Below are 21200 nucleotides of genomic sequence, written 5' to 3' on the forward strand. Positions count from 1 at the left end.
GACGCCGTCGTGAATCATCGTTGGTTTTGCAGATCTGGAAGATTTGGATGGGGTCTGTACTGGCATCATCGTTGGTTGGGACATGGACAAGAACACAGCAAGGATCCTCACTTGTGGTTTTGTTTTGGCCACGACCTTGATGATGACTCCAAGGGGAAGGTGCTAACAAAACTTCTGCTGTGCTAAATATATGTTACCGTGTGTTGTCGGTTTATTGCTTTTCATGATCGGCTACCTTTTCATTGCATCACGACGTGCTGATTGGTTAATGATTCCTTGTCCTTCAGATGAGGAAACCCTTCACATGTTTGTCGCATTGGGACTATCCACACATATCACGCCAAACCGTAGTGCTAGAGTAACACTGTGTTGTGTTCTTGCGCTGTTCCAAGTTATAGCGATTATGTTCCTGCCCCTGTGGTGTTTACTTAGAGCTACCTGCATCAAGTCCAAAGGTCTCTAGAAGTAACCAGCAGCTAGTGCAGTGTCAGTTCAAAACAATGTTGAACCCACAAGTTAACAAGTGCTTGTCTCTGCTTTGAATTATTTGCTCAGTTCTTGTCGCCAGCTCAAGCTCTCCCATCTTCAATATTTCTGTGACCCTTATTTGCTATTTTAACGCCGCCAGATGTTGCTTCAACACATTTATGTGATATTTCCATCATTAGCTCTGTTTGTCCAGATTTTATCTTTGATTTCATCTGTGCTTCTTCTAGTCGTGCCTTCTTTGGTTCATCATTAACTTTCTTCTATTCTTAATCCTTTCACACAGTTGAACTGTATCTAAGCATGTCTTGCCCTTGCAGATATTTGTTCATTGGCCATACAAGGAAGATGATGGCTTAATTGAGGCAAAATTGCTCTTCTTCAGCAAGTTCTATCAACTTTCTTTGCTGGAGGTTGCTTTTCAGGGGACGCTGCTGGATTTACCAACACAGATCCCTCCTTTTGGTTTGAGCCTCCCAGAACATGGTGATGAGGTATTTGCATTGGGCAGGGACAAAGATTTGTCACTGGTGGTCCGTCGTGGGACAATTTCGCAAGGACGGCCTCTTCATGCATTGCGCCAAGGTTACCTCTTTGTGGACTATGAACTACCTGAGGTAATAATCATCTTAGAGTTCTCTTGATGCATTATTGCTTAATTATTCATATAATTTGGAACCATTTCTTTGGTGCAGTGTAACACAGGAGGACCAATGGTTGATCATGATGGCAACGTGGTAGGGCTGTCAATACCTTGTGATGAAGGAATTTCGGTTATTCTTCCTATCTCTACTGCCCTCTCATGTCTTAATATGTGGACTGAATTCGGGTTTGTTTCCCCTCTTGTGCCAGTCTCTTTCTATCTTTACCACCTTCTTATGTATTGCTATGTGGATTTAGTTTGGGTTTGTTTCCCATTTTCTGGGTAGGTTCACTTTGGGCTTTCCAGTTTTAAAGTTTAAGACATCTTTAGATTTACAGGGATCATCTCCCCTGTCTGTATGCTTTATTGCAACAGGACCAACCGGTTCCACATTGTCTTGCAGCATTATAGGTTCATCAGCAGGGAGCATCGCCCCTGCTCAAATGCATAAAGGTTCAGACATAAGCACAGAGACTTATCACTCACATCAAACTCAAAGGATCACATGCACATCTAAGCATCTCACTATACTCCAACCCCCAAAAAACAGAAGCTCTGTTGATTTTCGCATCTACTCCGGGGTCAGACCTGGTAGCAGCTTGGAGCCACCAGCACCAGTAGCCCCTGCAACCCCATCAGATGCTCAAATCAGCCATCAAGATGCACCAGTTATCCAGCAGATTCTCCCTGGCCTCATTGACAGCACTTCCAATCTTTTCAACCAGTCGTGGTATTTCTCCATATGTCGTGTTGGGCACAGCAATGCCCAGTTCTGATGTTATGCACAAACAATTTGTTGCACTCTATGCCATGTTTACTCAAAAGCTTGCACATGACACTAGGTAATTTAGTCAACTTTGTATGAATCAGAAAACCGGGGCGCACTTGTTACCTATTACAGATACAGCAAACTCGAGGTGTCTTATCATTCCTTTGTTTACTAGATTTGATAACTATATGGCAAAAGCTTGAACATGTGATGTTATAAGTACTAGTTTTTAAGGCATAAAACTGGTATTCAAGTATGTTTGCTAAGGCTTGGTAGGTTTACAATACATCCCCTGGATGGATCTTTTCAAAATTCAAGTATCCAATACAGTGAAGCTTTAGACTGTACTTTTTGAGTCAGTAGAAATTTATTTGATACAAATACTAATTGAATTACATGACTAACTAAATGCACCCTTAAATCAATGTGCCTTTGAATTATCATGTCTTATGGAGCTGATTCTTTCGATTATATTGAAAATGTTCTGGAGTTCAATTTTCAGCGCTAAAAAGGCTTGATCCAACTTATTGCAGACGAATTGCACGTCCCTTGCTCGGTATGAGCTTTAGGAATGTGGAGGTTCTGGATGATCTCTCTGGTGACATCAAATTTGATGGTTTAGTTGTAGATGAGGTATACCTCAGTTCTCTTCTGGTAATCACATTGTAGATGAGGTAGCGCTAGTAGCTACACCTAGCAGCTATTTACTGAACTGAAAGCATGTTTTCCAGTGAAAGTTGTTCAATAATAGGTCTTAGTCACGATCGGTAATTGGACCACTGAATTTTAGGATTTTGCTTAAGTAATTCAGTCGAAATGTCCAATTACAGGACCTATTACTAAAGGTCGTTTAGTCGTATTAAGCAGTTTAATATTTTGATAATTCAAAGTTCTTTAATAAGTTGGATATTGAATATCATTCTACCCCATGGTGTAGAAATTATATATATTGTAACTCTTTTAATATGTCTAGGTTTACCCCAATTCTGCTGCATGGAAGCATGGCATTAGAAATTATATATATTGTAACTCTTTTAATAGAAGCATGGAAGCATGACATGCCCAGCCATGCGAGCCGAGCTCAGTCACGCCGTGCGGGACGACGTCAAACGGCGGGTGCCTCCGGAGTCCGCTCGCAGCTGGAGCAGATAATCAGGCCAAGGGTGAGGACGACGCCGGGAGGAGACGGAAGCGGGACGCGGAGTGTCGACCTCGCCGGCATGCCCGGCCGTGAGAGCCGAGCTCAGTCGCACAGCGCGGGACGACGGCAAACGGCGCGCACCTCCGGAGTTCGCTCACGGCTGCTGGAGCAGATTAGTCCGATGGCGGGGAAGACGCCGGCGGGCGGCGGCGGCGGCGGACGGCCGGGAGGGGAGCTCCCGGTATATGCAAATAATCGGATCGCGATCCAAATTACAGTTCTATTTGTAAAACCGGGGTCTATGTGAAAAATATTAGTTAGGGGCTTAAATGTAAAATATAGGGGTATGGATGTAAATAAAATGGATCGCGATTATGGGTCGTCTTACAAAGTTTAGGTCCGGCCAAAATGGAAGCCGGTGAGCTCGCGCCGGCGCCGGCGCCGGCAAAGCAGCCAGCGGCGCCGCCAGCCATCCCACGCAAGCTTCCTTCAACTCACACGTCCAGGCGTCCAGCCGCGGCTCTGGTCCCCCGCCCATCCGTACCAACCACTACCGGAAACAGTAACTTTGCCGAGTGCCCCAGGCACTCGACGAAGACCCAAATACACTCGGCAAAGGATTTGCCGAGTGTAACACTCAGTGAACTATACTCGGCAAACTTTCCCGGCAAACATACTGTTTGTCGGGTGTCGATCGTCGGGCACTCGGCAACGGAAAACACTCGGCAACGGAAAACACTCGGCAAAATAAAACACTCGGCACAAAGGTGATAACGATCTGGTAACGGCTCCTTTGCCGAGTGCCAGACAGCCGACACTCGGCGAATACTGAGTGTATTTTTAAATGACACTCGGCGAAAAGAAAATCTTTGTCGAGTGTATTTTTAAATGGCACTCGGTGAAGGTACATGGTTTGCCGAGTGCCTGCCTCGTGGCACTCGGCGAACCGGCCCTATCCGCCAGATTTTTTTGTGGTGTTTGCCGAGTGTTTTTCGAGTGGCACTCGGTGAAGATACATAGTTTGCCGAGTGCCTGCCCCTTGGCACTCGGCAAACAGGCCCCTCCCGCAAAAATTTTATGACGCCTTTGCCAAGTGTTTTGATAATGCACTCGGCAAAGTCGTCGAACACTAACAGAAACACTAACACTCGGCAAAGTATCCATCCACCTCCTGAAAAAAACAGAAATGTCCTATGCGGGGAGTAGGAAAGGTGTTCTATGTGGGGAATAGAAAAAGTGTGAAGGGTAAAGGTGGGAATTTTTTTTTCTTTGCCGAGTGCCAATAGAAACACTCGGCAAACCAGCACTCGGCAAACTTTATTGTTTGCCGAGTGTCTGTGGACGACACTCGGCAAAGCACTAACGGCCGGTCCACTCCGGTAACGGACGGCGCACGTGCGAAGCACGTGCTGTTGATTTACCGAGTGTCGTGTATTTGCCGAGTGCCGTGTGGTCGTTTGTCGAGTGCCTTATTTTTTGCACTCGGTAAACAGGTGGTTTGCCGAGTGTAAAATATTTGCCGAGTGTCTGCCTGTATACACTCGGCAAATAGGCGGTTTGCCGAGTGCCCGAGAGAAAGCACTCGGCAAATTTTTTATACTCGGCAAAGTTACTGTTTCCGGTAGTGAACGGCACCAGCTGCTCCCGCGCGGTGGCACCTCGTCACCGTCACGCTGCGGCTCGCCGGAGACCCGCCGCGTTCCGGCCGTCCGCTCCCGCCGGACCCTGTATCCTTCGTCGCATGCGTTCACTGGACTGATTTTTCGTTGGCCTGGTGGATTGGTTGGTTGGTTCTACCTCTGAACTCTGAAGTTCGCTGGACAAACCATCAGAGGCCAATCCAATCAACAATTCAGTCATAGATGAACCGAACATAGGAAGATTAGAACTGGACTGAACTTAACCTGCCAGCTGCCATGGCAAGGGATTCTGCTCTCCTGCTGACTGAAATATAATCTTAAGCTTCAGGATGCATCGCAGCAGTACTAAATTCTTGAACAAACAATGTGCTATTGCTGTCAGGAATTTCAGATGGAAAGACAGAGGAGACGAAAAAACAGTTCAGATTCAGATCAAGATGCCTCGCGGTGAACTTGCACCTAGCACATTGGGGACGCCATCGTTCTTGACTTGCTGTCTGGCTCTGTGAAACAGAGCAGAATCTGCAGGATGAGCCGATGCAGCTATTTAACGGAGACTCGATGTTGGTCAAGCGAAAAATTCCAGAGCTCCGACGCCAGGAGATGAATCTGAAGTTCCGAACACCCGCCCTGCCATAAGAGCCGCTCTGAACGGGACGGGACGGTGCCCAGGCACGGCGTGGGTGGCGTCGGTGCAGCCGCACCATCTCATCTCTCCGGTCTCCACAAGCATGCATGGCCTCCGGCTGCTGATGCTGCGTCGCGCTGTGAGGAACGAGGACGACCGAGGGTGCCCACCTGCACGCCTGCGACTGGCTCCCCCAGTACGGCAGGGCCCAAAAGTGTCGCCGCGCCCATCTCGTCCGCCGGGGAGCCGCCGCCGCCGCGCTGCACCGCTATTCGGTCCTTGCGAGCTTGCCTGGTGCGCGCCGCAGTTCCACGCGCGGGCGCTTCCGGTGGCCTCCTCCGTTCCCGGCGGCGCGTCCAGCGCGCGGCACCGGGACGTCTGGTCGCGGTCGCGCTCGCCCCACGGCTGGCCACCGTCGCCGTCGCTGGCAAAGTGAGCCTGACCAGGACGAGAGCCTCCTGCGATGCGCCGATCCAGGTCGCACAGTACCGATCGGACGGCTGTTAGGTTGCCCAGGGGTGAGCAAAGCTAAATACATACCCCTGGATGTGATTTGTTTGTTTGCAATGGAAGAACGGTGGTGCACTCGGGAAATGTACGTTCATCCTTGCACGATATGCATGTGTGGCGTGTCAGTGTTGCCCTGCCTGCCGGTGGAGTGGAGGAGATGATCATCAAGGCGCTTACGACTGTTACAAGTGGATCTCAGGATGGGGTTTGGGTTATAGACTGCGAGTAGTCATTTCAGACTCGTTCTGCATCTCCGGATGCTGATTGTAAGTACTATTAGGCCTGGGCCTGCACAATTCGAATAGGGTTACAAAATGGGCCAAAATCTTACTTAGCAGAAATTGAAGCTGATTTTCCATAGCTTTCCAGAAAGTCTGTCCGCTACTCCGCTCGCCTTTCCTCAGCTCCGACGGCGGGCACCACCGTGGCATCGCATCATCGTTGCCAAGGCCGCTAACCACAATGCCTCTGACCTGAGTACAACCAGAGTATTCAAGACATTACCTGCTCTAACTAACGGAGGTCGTCGGAGATGGAGAAGAAGAAATCAACGCACGCCGGAGAAGAAACTAATGGAGGCTCGTCGGAGAAGGACGCACAAAATTTGGCAGGTTTCGAATCTGCCTGGATTAATTAGTACCCCAATTTCCATATTAATTTAATATAAAGTTCCTCCTTTTCTCTTCTACGAGAAAAAAGTTACGGGACACGTCCATGTGTCGCAGACGCGCCACTAATGGTGACAGTGTCACCTTTAGCGAGCGCGCGGCCCAAGACCGCTGCCGGCCCATGACCATGCTGCCACCACCTTTCTCCCTGCACGCCCCCGCGCTGCCCTCCTGCATCGTCTCCGACGACTCCCGTCGCCGGCGACCCTCCCCCTCCCCCGCGCGCTAACCCGGCTCCACAACGACTCCGCCACCGCCACCCTCCGCCGCCTTAACCTAGCTCCATCGATGAGTTCACTTCCAACCCTTGTGCCCCCGCCCGTCACTAGCCCACCAGTTGTCTAGCCGCCAACCCTAGCCGGCGGCACCCTCCGCCGCCGCGCCGCACCGTCCCGCAACCCCGCCTCCACCGCCAGACCTACCTGCAGCCCCCACCCCTCTTTCTATGGTCGGCGGCAATTATGGCTCCTCGGTAGCCCCAAACCCGAAGCTCTAACTCTGACGGCGGCAGTGGCCCGGAACCCTAATAGGAGAGGAGGAAGGCGGGAGGCTGTCGGACGGAGGGAGAGGAGGAAGGCGGGAGAGAGGAGAAAGATAGAACTGACAAGTGGGTCCTGTAGATGCAACACCTGCTGTATATGCGACGTATAGTCGTGGCGGTCGTTAGGGGAGAAGCAACGAGCTGCAGACGGCATGCTTTTTTCTGTCGAGCCGCCGTCCAGTCCGATAAAGAGATGCTCAACGCTAGCTATATCTTAGTCCCCTCTAGATCACATCGTGTTGCGTCGTCGTACCCACATTGGATTGGATTGGATTGGATACTGGATAGTGATCTATCGCGCTGGCAGCCATCAGCTTGGTTCGATCTAGCACAGAGCGGTGCCGACCAACCCCCGGCGCGGCCAATCATGGCTGTGCCCGCCGCGCGTCGCCGGAGTTGGTGATGACCAGCGTGCGGCGGCGTGCCAAGCAGGTAGCGGTGGATGTGCTGTGCGTGCATCGATGACCGGCGCCGGTGATCATTGCAGTTGCGTTGCAGCCATGATCAACCGAAACGATTGGTCAACTATTACTAGTCGCTAATGGTTAATACGACTCCGCGCACTTTGCAAGTAAAAAGCTGGCCGTGTTAGTTGAGCTACTACCATGTGATGTGATTACTGATGACCTCACGTCACCGGCGACGATCGAATTGGCGGCGGCGTAGAAATAGTAGCCGTACCGGACGCCGCCCTTACCTACAACAGTTGGATTGGAATATTGCAGTGTAACGTGCGAGCATATGCCAGTTTTCGTACGGCATGTGCGAAGAGAACCACTTTTCCAACATGCCCTGCGCCCTCTCCACAGATCTATTCCTACTGCTGCTGCTTTGTTTCTCAACCACTCTTCTTCTCTAACCGAACCATTGTCCTTTTTGTTCCTAGTCTCGCTCCTTCACTCCAAAGAGAGACGCATCCTCCACATATTCTACTAGCTAAACCTCAAAATCGCTAGTCTAATGAAAGTGATGAGTCGTAACACCTCATCATCACCCAGCTACCTACCTTGTGGGGTAAAGGTGCCCGGCCACTTTGATCTGACCCCAACGTCGTCAAGCTCAGGTCGCCTCATAGTCTAGGATCAATGAACGCCCATCAGCTTGGAAAGCTATCTAGCTCCTACCAACCGGGCTGTACACAGGACACGTTGGCAGAGGCCAACACGAACACAACACAGTGATGTGCACAGTCAGAGATTCACTACCTAGCAGATCTGCAGGCGGTTAGCCGATCGCGGTCAGTCAGAGGACAGAAGAACAACCTTTTTTGTTCATCCGTAGCGGAGGTTTCCCAAAAACAGTAGAAGCCGAGGACAGAGCTTTTCAGATCTCGACCCTACATCTATCCTGGCCTTGTGGCACGAAAGATTCATCAGTTCTCACGCTCCGGATGCCCCAACTGATTGTGCAATCACGCATTTATTTACTAAGCTGCATGCGTGATTTGTACCTCCCATCAGCTTGCATTGTTAGTTGTTCATCACTTGCATGGTTTCATTATTGCAACTCTGGGTTCCGCTAGGGTTCGGTTTCTTATAAATTACCTTGTTTCGCAGGAGGACCGGGAGAAACTCTTTTGTAGACTACATATAACCTAAAATAATACTCTTTTGTAGACTCAAAGGAAGTTACTCTAAATATGCTCATTTGACATCCCAGATATTATTGCTTTTTTCTATAGACTTGACCAAACTTATAACAGTTTGACAACTTAATCAGGACAAACCAAAATGACTTATTTCATGACAGAGGGAGTACGTTTCAATTGAGAATCATTCTCTTTGGCAATGTGGCCCACGTTCTAGGTTTAAAATTGTTTTTAACCCTTTTATGGAAGAAGAATTTGTAGTAAGTGCAGAAAAAATTAGATAAAAACGCATGCATTTGTAATTCTACAACAAGGTATCTCTAATATATATCCAGACAAAAACTCGTGGCTATAAAAATTGCAAATATCACATAGAAATGACAAAAAAAATATAATAAAGTAGCTATAGCGCACGCTCTCCAAATTTAATGTAGGTCCACATAGAGGCTAACTGTTACTATCTTCCCTCTTTCTCTGTCTCTCCACAGATAAAATCCCTCTGTCAGTCCACAGATAAAATCTAACGTAAAATCTGTAATGGCTCATATGGATCGTTGAAGATGCCATAACAAAAAAACTTGGTTTCCGAAGCAGAGGACACTCCTTTTCGACCTATAGGTCATAGGACGAGATAAACCTGCTCTGATTGCACGCTTTGAAGCAGAGGGTAGCTCCAACTGCCATGCCACAGTAATACTCCATATTTAGCACAAAGAAAAGAATTAATTGGCAGTGCGATATATAGTATCATCCCCCACCAGATATGCAAACGAATGAATGCAGAGAACTATACAACTCATCCCATCTGGCCCCCAATGCAGGTATCCGCGCCATTCAGAATCCCAACTGAAAGCAACCCCAATCCCAACCTAAAGGAGCAGTATTATACTACTCCCATCAGCTTGCTCGGATCAGATCACCCTTTGGTTTGGGAGCTGATCGATCGAGTAGCATCAAAGCGACGGAAATTCGCTTCCAGTGGAAGGTAGCCTCACCAGCAGGTGGTTAATCTCCCTCAGCCTCAGAGAGCAGCACGGCAACTTTGTTCATCCGTGGCAAATTTTCCCCAACAGTTGCCAGCAATAGAACTTCGTCCCCACCACATCCTGGTGGTATGCGTTGTGTGCCTGATGAACTGATGGTGCAATCATGCATTTTGTGATTGTACCCTATCACATTCATCTTTCTCTCTCTCGAAAGGGCCATCACATCCATCGACCGATTCCAGTTTTTATTGCAACATGCATTGGGTTTGGCTTGATTGTTAGGCTGTCATGGCCGGCCGTTTGCCCATTCGGAATCGAAACAAAGGCCATCTGGACATTTCTGTTCCATTAAAAGTGGGATTACAAGATTAGGTAGATGCCCATGACTTTGGAGGAAAGTGATTAGAAATACGAATTTAGGAAAAATGATAGAAAGCCATAAATAAAGACAACACCGAGGAACATTATCTAGTTTGAGGGACGCCGATCACAACCATAACCATGCCACCGATTGTCGGTTTGGCACCACCACCATACAACCCTAGCTACACAAGAGGACCTCCACAAGAAAATGAAACATTAAGCATCAAGGGAAACCAACGAGGGTTAACAATGGGGAGGGATTAAATCCCCATGCATCTAAATAGTTTGTTGCCACAAATTGGTGCACCTAGCGCCGCTCAACACCCATGGTCGGCCTTGACCACCCAACATGAAGCCAAACTCTCTGCATATGACTAATGAATACATATAGATGCATAGTCCATATTCACCGGTGTGGGTACACGTATCCTATGGATTTTCAGGATATTAAACACCGTCCACCCTAAGCTAAGGAATTCAATGTCTCTACGACCTAGCACAAGTTTATACTATTATACCCATCTCTAGTCAATTTAACACCTACAGTATATATTTTGGGAGGACTTCGATAGTTGGACCTTTTTTTTATGAAACTGAGGGTACAGTTTCTTGACCTCGGTAACATGGGTTTTTTTTGAAACTTAGACCTGGCTGAGTGTGCAATTAAAAGAGGAGAGACTGACAAGGCCTAGGCCCAAGTAAAAAAGGAAAAGCTATAGCTGTACAAACACGAAAGAAAAGGGATCACTCCTCCATTTCGACGATAGTGCCTAGGTGTCTGGCTCCCGCTAAGATCCAGCATCGCGCTTCCTCTTTGATTTTGCAAAGCAGTTGGTCTAGACTTTTAAACTTGCGCTGGAATACTCTACTCTTGTGTTACGTTCCTTCTAAATTTACTAGCACACGAGGATGATTAGAGACCGCAACCCTTTTAGGGGAGCTCCATTCATAGATCCTAAATCTGACCACCAGTCATTGACGGATGAGAAGGTAGTCCAGTCTCCTCTAGTTGGGACATGCGCGGCCACCCACTCAAAGATTTTGTCCCAGACTCGTAAGGTATAGCGGCATTGCGTTAGCAGGTGTAGAAGGTTCTCATCATGTGAATGACATAACATGCACACCTTTTGATTCGGCCATCCTCGGGTAATAAGATGATCCGCTGTCCACAGCCAGTTTTGATAGGCTAGCTAGGAGAAGAATTTACACTTGGGCGATGCCCAAGTCCACCAAATGAGGTGCTCCATGTTAGAGGGAGCTGATCCTACGAATTGCACCTTGCACGCCGAAGCTGTTGTGTACTCCCCATGCTTGGTCAGATTCCAAGCAATAGAATCGGGTGTGCCTTGGGTGAGCTGAATCGATCTGGTTCTGGCCCATAGTTGAGTAAATTCTGATAGTCGTGTGCTTGATGAAATGATCGCTATGTTTATGTCTGAAATCCACCTATCGTTGTTAAAGCATCCTTGACCGATCTTTTCTTGTGTTTTGATATTTTGTATACCAATGGCACAATAGTTTTTGGCGCCTCTCCCTGAAGCCATGCCAAATCCCAGAATTTGACCGTTTCCCCATCTTCTAATGTGATGGTCGTAGCGGAAGCAAACAAGCTTCAGTCTTTCTTGTTGCACGGTATTGGCATACCTACCCACGGTTTGTGTGGCTCCTTCCATTCCTGCCATAGCCAACAGATTCGCAGGGCTCGTGCAAACTTCTTAAGATGTAGAATTCCAAGGCCACCTAATTGAGTTGGTTTGCAGGCTTTGGGCCACGCAACCTTACATTTCCCTCCCACAATCTAGTCTGTGCTCATCCATAGGAAACACTTCCGTCGTCTGTTGATTTCTTCGAGAACCGTCGCTGGGGCATTAAGGGCGGATAGGTAGTAAATTTGTTGTGAGGAGAGGACCGCTCTGGCTAGTGTTCTTCTACCTGTTGGGGTGAGAAGTTTGCCGACCTAGTTAGCTAGTCTAGCATTCGCTTTGTCGGAGAAAGGTAGGAAGTGAAACTTTTTTGATCTGCCCAGTGAGAGAGGTAAATCTAGGTATTTTACTGGGAAGGATGTTCTGGCCATCGGGAAGGGTGCTAGGATAGAGTCTAGGTCGATTCCGTTGCATCGGATTGGCGCTATTGAGCTTTTCTGAATGTTTGTGCTTAAGCCTGTGATGCGACCAAATTTGTCCAGTAGATCTTTGATGTTATGAACATCTGCGGCCGTCGGGTTGATGAAAATTGCTGCGCCATCCGCGTATAAAGAGAGGCGGAGCCATGCACTTTTGCCTCTTAGTTTCGATAGTGCCTTCTTTTCGGTCACAAGATGGAGTAGTTTCTGTAGGGGGTCAATTGCTAGAACGAATAGAAGAGGGGACAACGGGTCTCCCTGTCGGAGCCCTCGGCCGTGTTGAATGTCCTCTCTCGGGGCACCGTTCATGAGGATCTTGGAAGTCGCAGTGCTTAGTAGAGTTGTGACCCAGCTTCTTCATTTCAGTGGGAAACCCCGGCAATGGAGGAGGTCTAACAGGTAATCCCAGCGCACTGAGTCAAAAGCCTTAGATATGTTTAGCTTTAGCATGAGAGATGGGGTTCTGGACGAGTGAAACCACCAAGCAAGGCTTCTCACATGCATGAAGTTGTCATGTATTGCTCTTGTTTTAATGAATGCGCTCTGGCTTTCTGAAATCAACGTGTTCATGAATGGTTGCAGTCTTAGGGCCATCATCCTCATTATGATTTTTGTGATTGCATGGATGAGGCTTATGGGGCGGAAATCTGTGATGGAGTCGCCTTCCTCCTTTTTGGGATAAGGACTATGTTGGCTGAGTTTAGAATGTCGAAAAAGTCATAACGTTGGCTGTGGAATGCATTGATTAGGCTCATCAGCTCTGCTTTAATTGTCTCCCAACCCTTGTGAAAGAAGTTGATTGTAAAACCGTATGGTCCCAGAGCTTTATCTTTGGGCATAAGTTTGAGAGCACGTTTCACTTCATCTTCTGTGAATTCAACATCAAGGGAGGTCGTGCGATGGCCAAGAGAAAAGATCCTAGTTGAAATCAATGTCCCTGTGGTTTTCCTAGGACATTGGAGAAGTGAGCTTGAGCAACGTCAGCTTTTTCCTGATGTGTTGTTGCCCAACCATTTTCTTTTTAAGTTTGGTGATGAAATTTTTTCTTCTTTTAGAATTAACTTTTAGATGGAAGTAGCGTGTGTTTGCGTCGCCTAATCTGAGGTTCGTTATTCTGGAGCATTGTCATTTTCGTATGGTTAGATAGTAGTGGTACTCTTTCCATTTTAAAGTATAAGAATTCGCAAAGGTGAACCATGATAAATTTTCACAAAAACTTAATCAAATTGTGAAGATGCTTAGTATAAAAAAGATTTATAACTAGATTTGTGTTTCAAATATCTTTGAATAAGATCCGGTTTCATACGAATTGACAATATAGTATATCATATGAGAAATTAACAGCCAAAATAATATGAAAAGAGTTTCTCATATCCTAACACGCCTTACAAAAATAAGTGAAAAGGGTACCGATTAGTTAAGCGTTTCACAAGCAGATTACAAACTGCAACCCTTGCTTATCCCACAGGCCACGTTATATACACCTTTCCCATACCAATCCAAATGGGTAGCACTCACTAATTTCCACAGCTATATCTCTTCGTCCAACATATACATTCAGGGCATCAAAAATAAAATACCGAATCCATAAAAAATCATGAAAAATCTACTAATCACAGCATCTGTCCAAATGCATCCACACCCTCCATGAATGCCCCCACACCCTCCAAGCTGAACTGAAAGCAACCCCCAGAGCATGTCACCAAACTTATAGCAGGTCAGGTCCGTCGTCCCTCCTCCTGCTGAGTGCTCACTACAATTCGCCATCACCCCATCCAATCCTCTGCCCATCTTTGCTTTGCCCCTCCTTCACTTCACTTGCACCATCCATCGCCATCATCATCGCCTCACCGAACGCCATCACAAGAACCAAATCTGGCAGCTGCCATATAGCCCTAGCTGCAGGGTGCAAGTAGCTGGATTGGCAGGCCTTGGGGGAGAGACGAGCAGCAAGAAGCTAGCGGCAGCGAGGAGGAGGCGTCCGTCCATGTCGAGCCCCATGCACGTCCGCAAGGCGATCCACTTCGCGTCCCTGCGCGCCAGGTTCGCGCAGGGGAAGGGCGGCCTCGCGCTGCGCCTCCTCCTCGCCGCGGCGCTGGCCGGCTTCCTCCTCGTCTTCGCCGCGCGCTCCCTCTCCTCGCCTTCCCCGTCGACGTCCCGGCGGCAGGAGGCGGCGGAATGCGGCGGTGAGGGCAAGGGGCTGCCGCTGCCGGTGGCGGAGGCTCTGGTGCACTATACGACCTCGAACGTGACGCCGCAGCAGACCGCGGACGAGATCGGGGTGTCGCTCCGCGTGCTGCAGCGTCGGGCGCCCTGCAACTTCCTCGTCTTCGGGCTCGGGTTCGACAGCCCCATGTGGGCGGCGCTCAACCACGGCGGCCGCACCGTGTTCCTCGAGGAGGACGCGTCGTGGATCGCCAACGTCCGCTCCAAGCACCCGGCGCTCGAGTCCTACCACGTCACCTACGACACCGTCCTCACCGAGTCCGACGCGCTCCTCGAGCTCCGCGACCACCCGGCCTGCGTCGCGCAGCCGGACCTCGCCTCCGCCGCCGAGGCGTCCTGCCGCCTCGCCCTCAAGGGCCTGCCGCCGGTGTTCCACGACCTCCAGTGGGACCTCATCATGGTGGACGCGCCGACGGGGTGGACGCCGGAGGCCCCGGGGCGGATGGGCGCCATCTACACCGCCGGCATGGCGGCGCGCGCGCGGCGGCCCGGCGAAGGCGCCACCGACGTGTTCGTGCACGACGTCGACCGCCCCGTCGAGGACGCCTTCTCCAAGGCCTTCCTCTGCGAGGGATACCTCGCCGAGCAGGTCGGCCGGATCAGGCACTTCGTCATCCCGTCCCACAGGGAGAAGGAGGGCACGCCCTTCTGCCCTTGAGTGAGTAGCTCTCTGCTTTGTGGCGTTGCCTTTTTTGCTTTGCTGCTTAATCGCCTTTGCTTTACATGAGGATAACACACCACCACCCACCCGGAACCCATTCTTCATTCTTTCTTTCTGTACTACTGCTACTAGTGTACTTACTGCTACTGCTACAACTAAAAGCATATCCCATGATAGTAGAATTTTGATTGATGGTGGTGGCAGATTAAGAGCTGGAACTTATGTATGTGGGCGTGGGCAAGCTACTATTATTGGATATTCATGATGGATTGTGCTTGCAAATTTGTTTCAGAATTTGTGCCGTTGCTAGTTGCTACCAAGGAGATGTCATCTACAGTGAGTGGATGAGAGTTGGGCTGGAAAAAGACACTCCTGATGGAAGTGTCACACCTAAGATGTGGATGTTAACAGAGTATTATCATCTTTTTGAACACACGACAGTACTACAAAAGGAATACTGTTAACCTGCAAGCTCGGATGAAAATTCAGGGTTACCTGCAGTGCAATTCCTGCTGGTACCCTGCCTCCTGTGACCCTGTGTTGTCTGTAGCTCGACTGGGACCCAGCAGCTTGGAACGTTCCTGCAGGGCATGGGCATTGGGCATGGCCTTTTAGCCGAACAAGTGGCGACATGCCCCGTTGGGCATTTTGTGAGCAGGGCTTTGATTTCCATGGCACGGTGGCCAATGAGGAAATCACCGTGTGACTCGTACCTAGTTCATTCATGATTCATGCCAAGCCGTCCTATGTTGGACAACAGTAGAAGTATCACATCAGCAGAGAAGAAAACCATCTTTGGCCCTCAAAGCCAGACCCCAGCGGCAAACTAGAAAGTGCATTAGTACTGCTTTACCAACCACCCCAACAGTAAAGCAAAGCCAAAAACCGGTTTTAAGAAGAAAAAAATGTAACGCCAGGCGCTAGCCGAAAAGCAACATAGGAGTTTCGTTTTTATTTACAGCAACTCAAGTGAAAACGTGCTTAAAGAAAACTATAGCTTTAAGGAAAACATGGTCATCTAAAGACTCGATCATCAGTCTATATCATCTTACTAGTGTTATGGTAAAGTTTTTTTAATGTTAACTGTATCAAATCTCCGCTGTTTATAACCAGTGAAAAGAAAATATCATTTATCAGGAATTTTTTTTAAAATTATTTTAGAGTTTGTGCGATTGCTAAGGGTATCTCATGGTCTCGAGTGAGTGCCTGAGAGCTGGCCAGGGGTTAGGACACTCTTGTCAAAGTTTCATACTTTTTTGTCAATCACAAAGATACTTTATTAGAGAGCAATAGTATGCTAAGATGAATAATGTTAACTTGCATACCTGGATGGAAAATTCAGGGCAGAGAACCATTGTTGGCTGGACTGAAGGCATGGCAGAGTTCAATTGTTGCTGGTGACCTGAGTTTGATGCTTTTGGAGTGTTTCCGCAGTAGTTTCATCGCAACTGACGTGCCGCATCTAATCCGGGGCTTTGCCTTTTGTGTGTTGCTTTTCTTTACAATTTATACAAGAGAACAATGCTCCACCAGCCATCTGGACTTGGGTCTTGATTCTTCCTGTACGGCTGCCATTACTCTACAACAGCTTTGGGGTGTCAACTCAGACCCCCATTGGAATTGGGAGGCGATATGATCTTATGGTGAGTTTGCGTGTGCTGTCCGATCACAAGTAATTCTTCTTTTACTCATGTTTCTCATAGATTTTGTTTCCAATTTCTTCAGAGTATGTGTGACTTATGAGGAGATGTGTTATCGTCTGGAGCCCATCTAAGATAAGAATTTCGGTATGAATATGACAGCCATCGTGGTGAAAGTGTCACACCTAAGATAGTAAGATGCCCTTCTAAGATATTTCTTTTCCGGCTGCAATAATGCTAAGACGAATAATGTGAAAATTGCATAGAGGAATGATATATTCATCAGGTTACAAAAGATGAACATCTTCGTTTCAAAAAACAAAAAATTGAACATGAGTTGGAATGAAGGGAACATTCCAAGGTACTGCCAACTGTGATGAAAGTTCAATCATGCACATTACTGCCGGCACACCTTTACTTGTGCGGTAGTTGTGTTGTTGTCCTCGACCCCTTTGGCCAACTGGCGAGCGTGACCTGAATTTGATATCTTTTGGAATGTTTCTGCAGTGCATCCATCAAAACTTACGCTGAACAACAGAGCATGTGACGTGCTCGAGTTGGGCAATCTGTTGTACTCCAGCAGGTACTTGATTCCCATGGCATGATGGGCCAAGAGGAAATCACCTCGGGGACTGGGGAGTCTTATGCTGGTAGCTAGTCCATTCATGAAAGTAATCCTATGTGGTACGAGTGTCAGTGGAGAAGAGAACCATGTTGGCCCTTTGCAGAGGCTGGTACAGGTAGGAAATGCTTTACTCCCCTCCCTGTACTACCTGTGGCGAAGAGAGCCATGCTGCGAGTTGTGTTGGATGGGGTGGTACAGTTGTTAGCTTCCCGATTCTCTGATTCTCTGAAAGAAGTATTTTTTGTTAAAAGTAATTCTTTTTGATTCTCTAGTATAAACTCTTAAAATCAAGATGGAGAATCACTTCACAAAATCAAAGAAGCTACTTTTCAGCTCCCAACATCTTAGTTCGTTTCAGATAATCACTTCACGGAATCAACAGATAATATTTCTTTCTAAAAAAACTGTTTTGACAGAACTCTGGCTGGATTCAGAGAATCAGTAGGTCTGCCAAACTTACCCCTTAGTCCTGATCAAACCAAATTCCGCAGCCCAGTTAAACTTTGTGCTCCAGTAAAGCCCAATCACGAGGCCCAAAAAGCTTCCTTGTAGCAACCGTGGTGGCCCCATCTCCTCCGCCGCTCGCCGGTGCTCGCGATGGCTTCCTCGGCCGCCGCCGCCGCCGCTCGCCGCCTCCTACTCCTCCGCCACCGCCACGGCCACCTGCTCCCCAAACGCCACCTCTCTTCCTCGTCCGCAGCCGACAGCCTTGACGATGGCGGCGGAGGCGGCGGCCGCGTCAAGATCTTCGACCGCGACCTGAAGCGCCGGCACCGGGACCGCGCGGCGTGGGCGATGCGGGAGGCCGACGGGTTCGTGGACGCCGTCGCGGATAACCTCCTCGACCGCCTCGAGGACTGCAGGAAGGCGTTCCCCTCCGCGCTCTGCCTCGGGGGTTCTGCCGGTGCCGTCCGCCGCTTGCTCCGCGGTCGCGGTGAGCCTTCCGTCACGCCCCCTCTGCTCTCCCTGTGTGCTAATGCCACGTTGCTCCGTCAAGGTTCCATCAATTTACTCCGGAAATGAACTGAATGTTTGCGTGTCAGGTGGAATCGAGAAGCTGATCATGATGGACATGTCAGCCGACATGGTGAGGAAGTGGCGAGAGTCAGAGAATGCTACCGACGACGGACCGGAGACGCACTTTGTTGTTTGTGACGAGGAGTTCCTTCCGATCAAAGAAAGGTAAGTGTCAATGCCAGACATGGTTACCTTCAATTTCTTGGTTGGTTTCATGTATGTAATGTATATTGATAGTAAAATGTACATAACCCAGAATAACTTCGCTGAGATTGCAATCACCTCCTGTACCTTTGGGTGTCCGGCAATCAACTGCCAATTCTACACTGGTGACTTTGGCTAGCTGATTCACCATGACTTAAAAAATGTGACCTTTTTCTATCGTAGAATTAAATATGAAAAACCATATGTTTATCTTTCCAATTCTTTTGCACAAAAATAGTATTGTTTCCTTCAGCAGTTCAGTTTCCCACTCCTCTCCTATCTTGCTTATAAATTAAAGCATACATGAGAAACAATGTGATTTCTTCATTCTTGGGTGATTTCTCATGCTTGAGTGAGTCGGTTGCAGTTTCAGAAGTATAAGCAACAATACCCAGGCTAATCTTACTACATTTACTCATTAATGTGGTTCATGGTTTCTGAAGCTCACAGGATTTGATAATAAGCTGTCTTGGACTTCATTGGACAAATGATCTTCCTGGAGCAATGATACAGGTAAATTTCTTAATCTGAACCCATTTGTATTACTATGCTTGGTTTCAAAGAGTCAGTTGATTAGTAGAGATATACCTTAACTACCGATAACTCATTGTTATCACGCTTGCAGTGTAGGCTGGCATTGAAACCTGATGGCCTTTTTCTTGCTGCAATTCTTGGTGGAGAAACACTGAAGTGATGACCTGTCGAATTGAAGAGAAAATTTAAAATTCTATTTTCTTTCAGTTTTTAATTTCCCTGTCTGACCTGTTTTAACTGGTTTCTAATACTAGGGAGCTTAGAATTGCATGCACAGTTGCACAAATGGAACGAGAGGGGGGCATCAGTCCTCGAATGTCACCTTTAGCACAAGTATGGCTACTTTATGTTCCGAAATTTTGCTTAATAGACATTTCTTTGTGAAATTTTGCTTAATGGGAATTTCTTTGTGCTTCCTTTGCATATTGGTTTGTATGACTAAATAGTAAAATTCTACTCTAGTTAGATATTTTTTAGTAAAGTATACTAGTAATTGGATTGGATCTTACATGCACACAACTACTCTATCTTGGCCTTTATGTGTCTATTTTTCTTGACTGCGGCTTTATGTTTTGCTCCTTTCAAGGTCCGTGATGCAGGAAACCTTTTGACAAGGGCAGGCTTCACCCTTCCAGGAGTTGATGTTGATTCCTATACTGTCAAATACAACAGTGGTTTGTACAAAAAGAAAACTTAAAATTTCTGATGAGTACTGTGTATTGTTCCATTTCTCTTTTCGTTACAATATTATGTGATGGTAGAATAAACGCGTATTTGAACTTTTGTGCTTGGTTTCTGTGTGGTTACTGTTACATCCATCATATAGCAATAGTCACTTCATGTATTCAGTCTTGTGATCTGCATATACTGTACTCAGTTCTCCTGCGTAGTTCGAGATCTGCATATACTGCATTTAGAAATAATATAATATAAAAGTTCCTTCTAAATCACAGAAATATGATGATTTTGGCTATGGAGATTTATGGGTTACTTAAATGTGCTGTGGTTTTGCTGCTTTTGTCAACTAGCTTTGGAACTTGTTGAACATCTGAGAGCAATGGGGGAAACAAATGCTCTGTTTCAAAGAAATCCTGTGAGTATCTTACATACCATACTTGTTTCTTGAAAAATGGCTACATACCGTAGTAACTGAACTTGAATCCGTTTTGTGTTGTCAGGTGTTAAAAAGGGATACAGCCTTGGCGACTGCAGCAATTTACCAGTCAATGTTTGGGTTAGAGGACGGATCTATTCCAGCAACCTTTCAAGTTCTGTATTTGTCTTGTTGGAATAAAGCAAATCAAACTTTACCTTTATCTGAACCTGAATTGATTCAGCAACATCCTTTTTTCTCCGCAAAGCTGAATTAATCTGGGCTAGAAATAATTAATTCCCATATGATATGCAAACTGGATCGCTGATTAGCAATTTTTTTTGTACAGGTAATTTACATGACTGGCTGGAGGGAGCATCCATCACAGCAAAAGGCTAAGAGAAGGGGTTCCGCGACCATATCATTCAGTGACATACAGAAACAATTTAGTCCCAGTGAGAACTGAGCTTTGCTGCTTCAAGATGGTAGGTTAATGCTGGCATTAAGTTCATTTTTGTTATTTTTCACTATCTCTTGCAGCTGTTCTCTCTGCTAACTCTTAATTTTCTGTTACCAGTGTTCCCTAACCCCTTGATCTAAAATAAAAAACAACAACACATGAGGAAAGAAAAGAAATCCTCCAACAGTTCCACCCCAAAGCTTCATATTTTTGAGGGTTCACATTTGCGGAAAGCAGGTGCGCTTCCGTTGGTTGTGTCAATGTGATGTGGGAATCCGCTTAATCTGTATTGGCCATGATTCTGCTGTGAATAGTCAGCGCATGTACAACCGATGCTGCCTGTTGTATGAAAGGTTGATACTGAGTTTGATGGAATCCAGAACTTGAACTTCGTCTGTTGTGTTGTGTTATTCCATCTGCCATGTCCATGGCCTAGCTTGCTACAGTGTTACAGGACATGACCACTACTGTTGTGATATATCTGTGTACCAACAAAAAGAACGTGCTCAAGTTTCCTTTTGCATATTTGGCAGTACCAACCGGCTTGTGCTGGGTTGTTTTTATCTTTTGTTTCAGGGTCCTTGATGTACAAGGGGTGGCACTGTACTTGAATTTCTAATATAATCCAGCCCTTTCCGCAAAAAAAAAAAAGTTT

At 47.3% G+C, this 21200-nt stretch overlaps 2 protein-coding genes and 1 long non-coding RNA gene across 8 annotated transcripts; all 3 read left to right on the plus strand.

Annotated features, from left to right (window-relative positions):
- The first annotated feature begins 413 nt into the window (after positions 1 to 413).
- LOC111258035 lies at positions 414 to 3378 on the plus strand. The gene is made up of 4 exons (XR_002678662.1): positions 414 to 1103; positions 1182 to 1315; positions 2432 to 2531; positions 2940 to 3378. It is a non-coding gene; the product is annotated as an uncharacterized LOC111258035 (long non-coding RNA).
- Positions 3379 to 13496: 10118 nt separating this feature from the next.
- LOC101779945 (glucuronoxylan 4-O-methyltransferase 1) lies at positions 13497 to 16913 on the plus strand. Of its 3 annotated transcripts, XM_014805556.2 has the most exons (3): positions 13498 to 14969; positions 16488 to 16615; positions 16698 to 16913. In XM_014805556.2, exon 1 carries the CDS (start codon positions 14073 to 14075, stop codon positions 14967 to 14969), a length of 897 nt encoding a protein of 298 aa, XP_014661042.1. In that variant the 5' UTR covers positions 13498 to 14072; the 3' UTR covers positions 16488 to 16615; positions 16698 to 16913. The 3 variants fall into 3 exon arrangements, with proteins under 3 accessions (XP_012703159.1, XP_014661042.1, XP_004977142.1); XM_012847705.3 differs by lacking the exons at positions 16488 to 16615; positions 16698 to 16913 and adding an exon at positions 16315 to 16469 and having other exon boundaries at positions 13497 to 14969; XM_004977085.4 differs by lacking the exons at positions 16488 to 16615; positions 16698 to 16913 and adding an exon at positions 15265 to 15505 and having other exon boundaries at positions 13504 to 14969.
- On the plus strand, positions 16706 to 21106 carry LOC101778734 (putative methyltransferase At1g22800, mitochondrial). 4 transcript variants are annotated; one of them, XM_022827895.1, is made up of 11 exons: positions 16706 to 16805; positions 17120 to 18171; positions 18281 to 18419; positions 18902 to 18971; positions 19084 to 19148; positions 19247 to 19325; positions 19579 to 19666; positions 20021 to 20085; positions 20171 to 20260; positions 20435 to 20570; positions 20663 to 21106. In XM_022827895.1, exons 2-10 carry the CDS (start codon positions 17835 to 17837, stop codon positions 20549 to 20551), a joined length of 1050 nt encoding a protein of 349 aa, XP_022683630.1. In that variant the 5' UTR covers positions 16706 to 16805; positions 17120 to 17834; the 3' UTR covers positions 20552 to 20570; positions 20663 to 21106. The 4 variants fall into 4 exon arrangements, with proteins under 4 accessions (XP_022683630.1, XP_022683628.1, XP_022683629.1 ...); XM_022827893.1 differs by lacking the exon at positions 16706 to 16805 and adding an exon at positions 16843 to 16973; XM_022827894.1 differs by lacking the exon at positions 16706 to 16805 and having other exon boundaries at positions 17061 to 17352; positions 17654 to 18171.
- Positions 21107 to 21200: the final 94 nt, after the last annotated feature.

Source organism: Setaria italica, chromosome VII (assembly GCF_000263155.2).
Source record: "Setaria italica strain Yugu1 chromosome VII, Setaria_italica_v2.0, whole genome shotgun sequence".
Lineage (NCBI taxonomy): Eukaryota > Viridiplantae > Streptophyta > Magnoliopsida > Poales > Poaceae > Setaria > Setaria italica.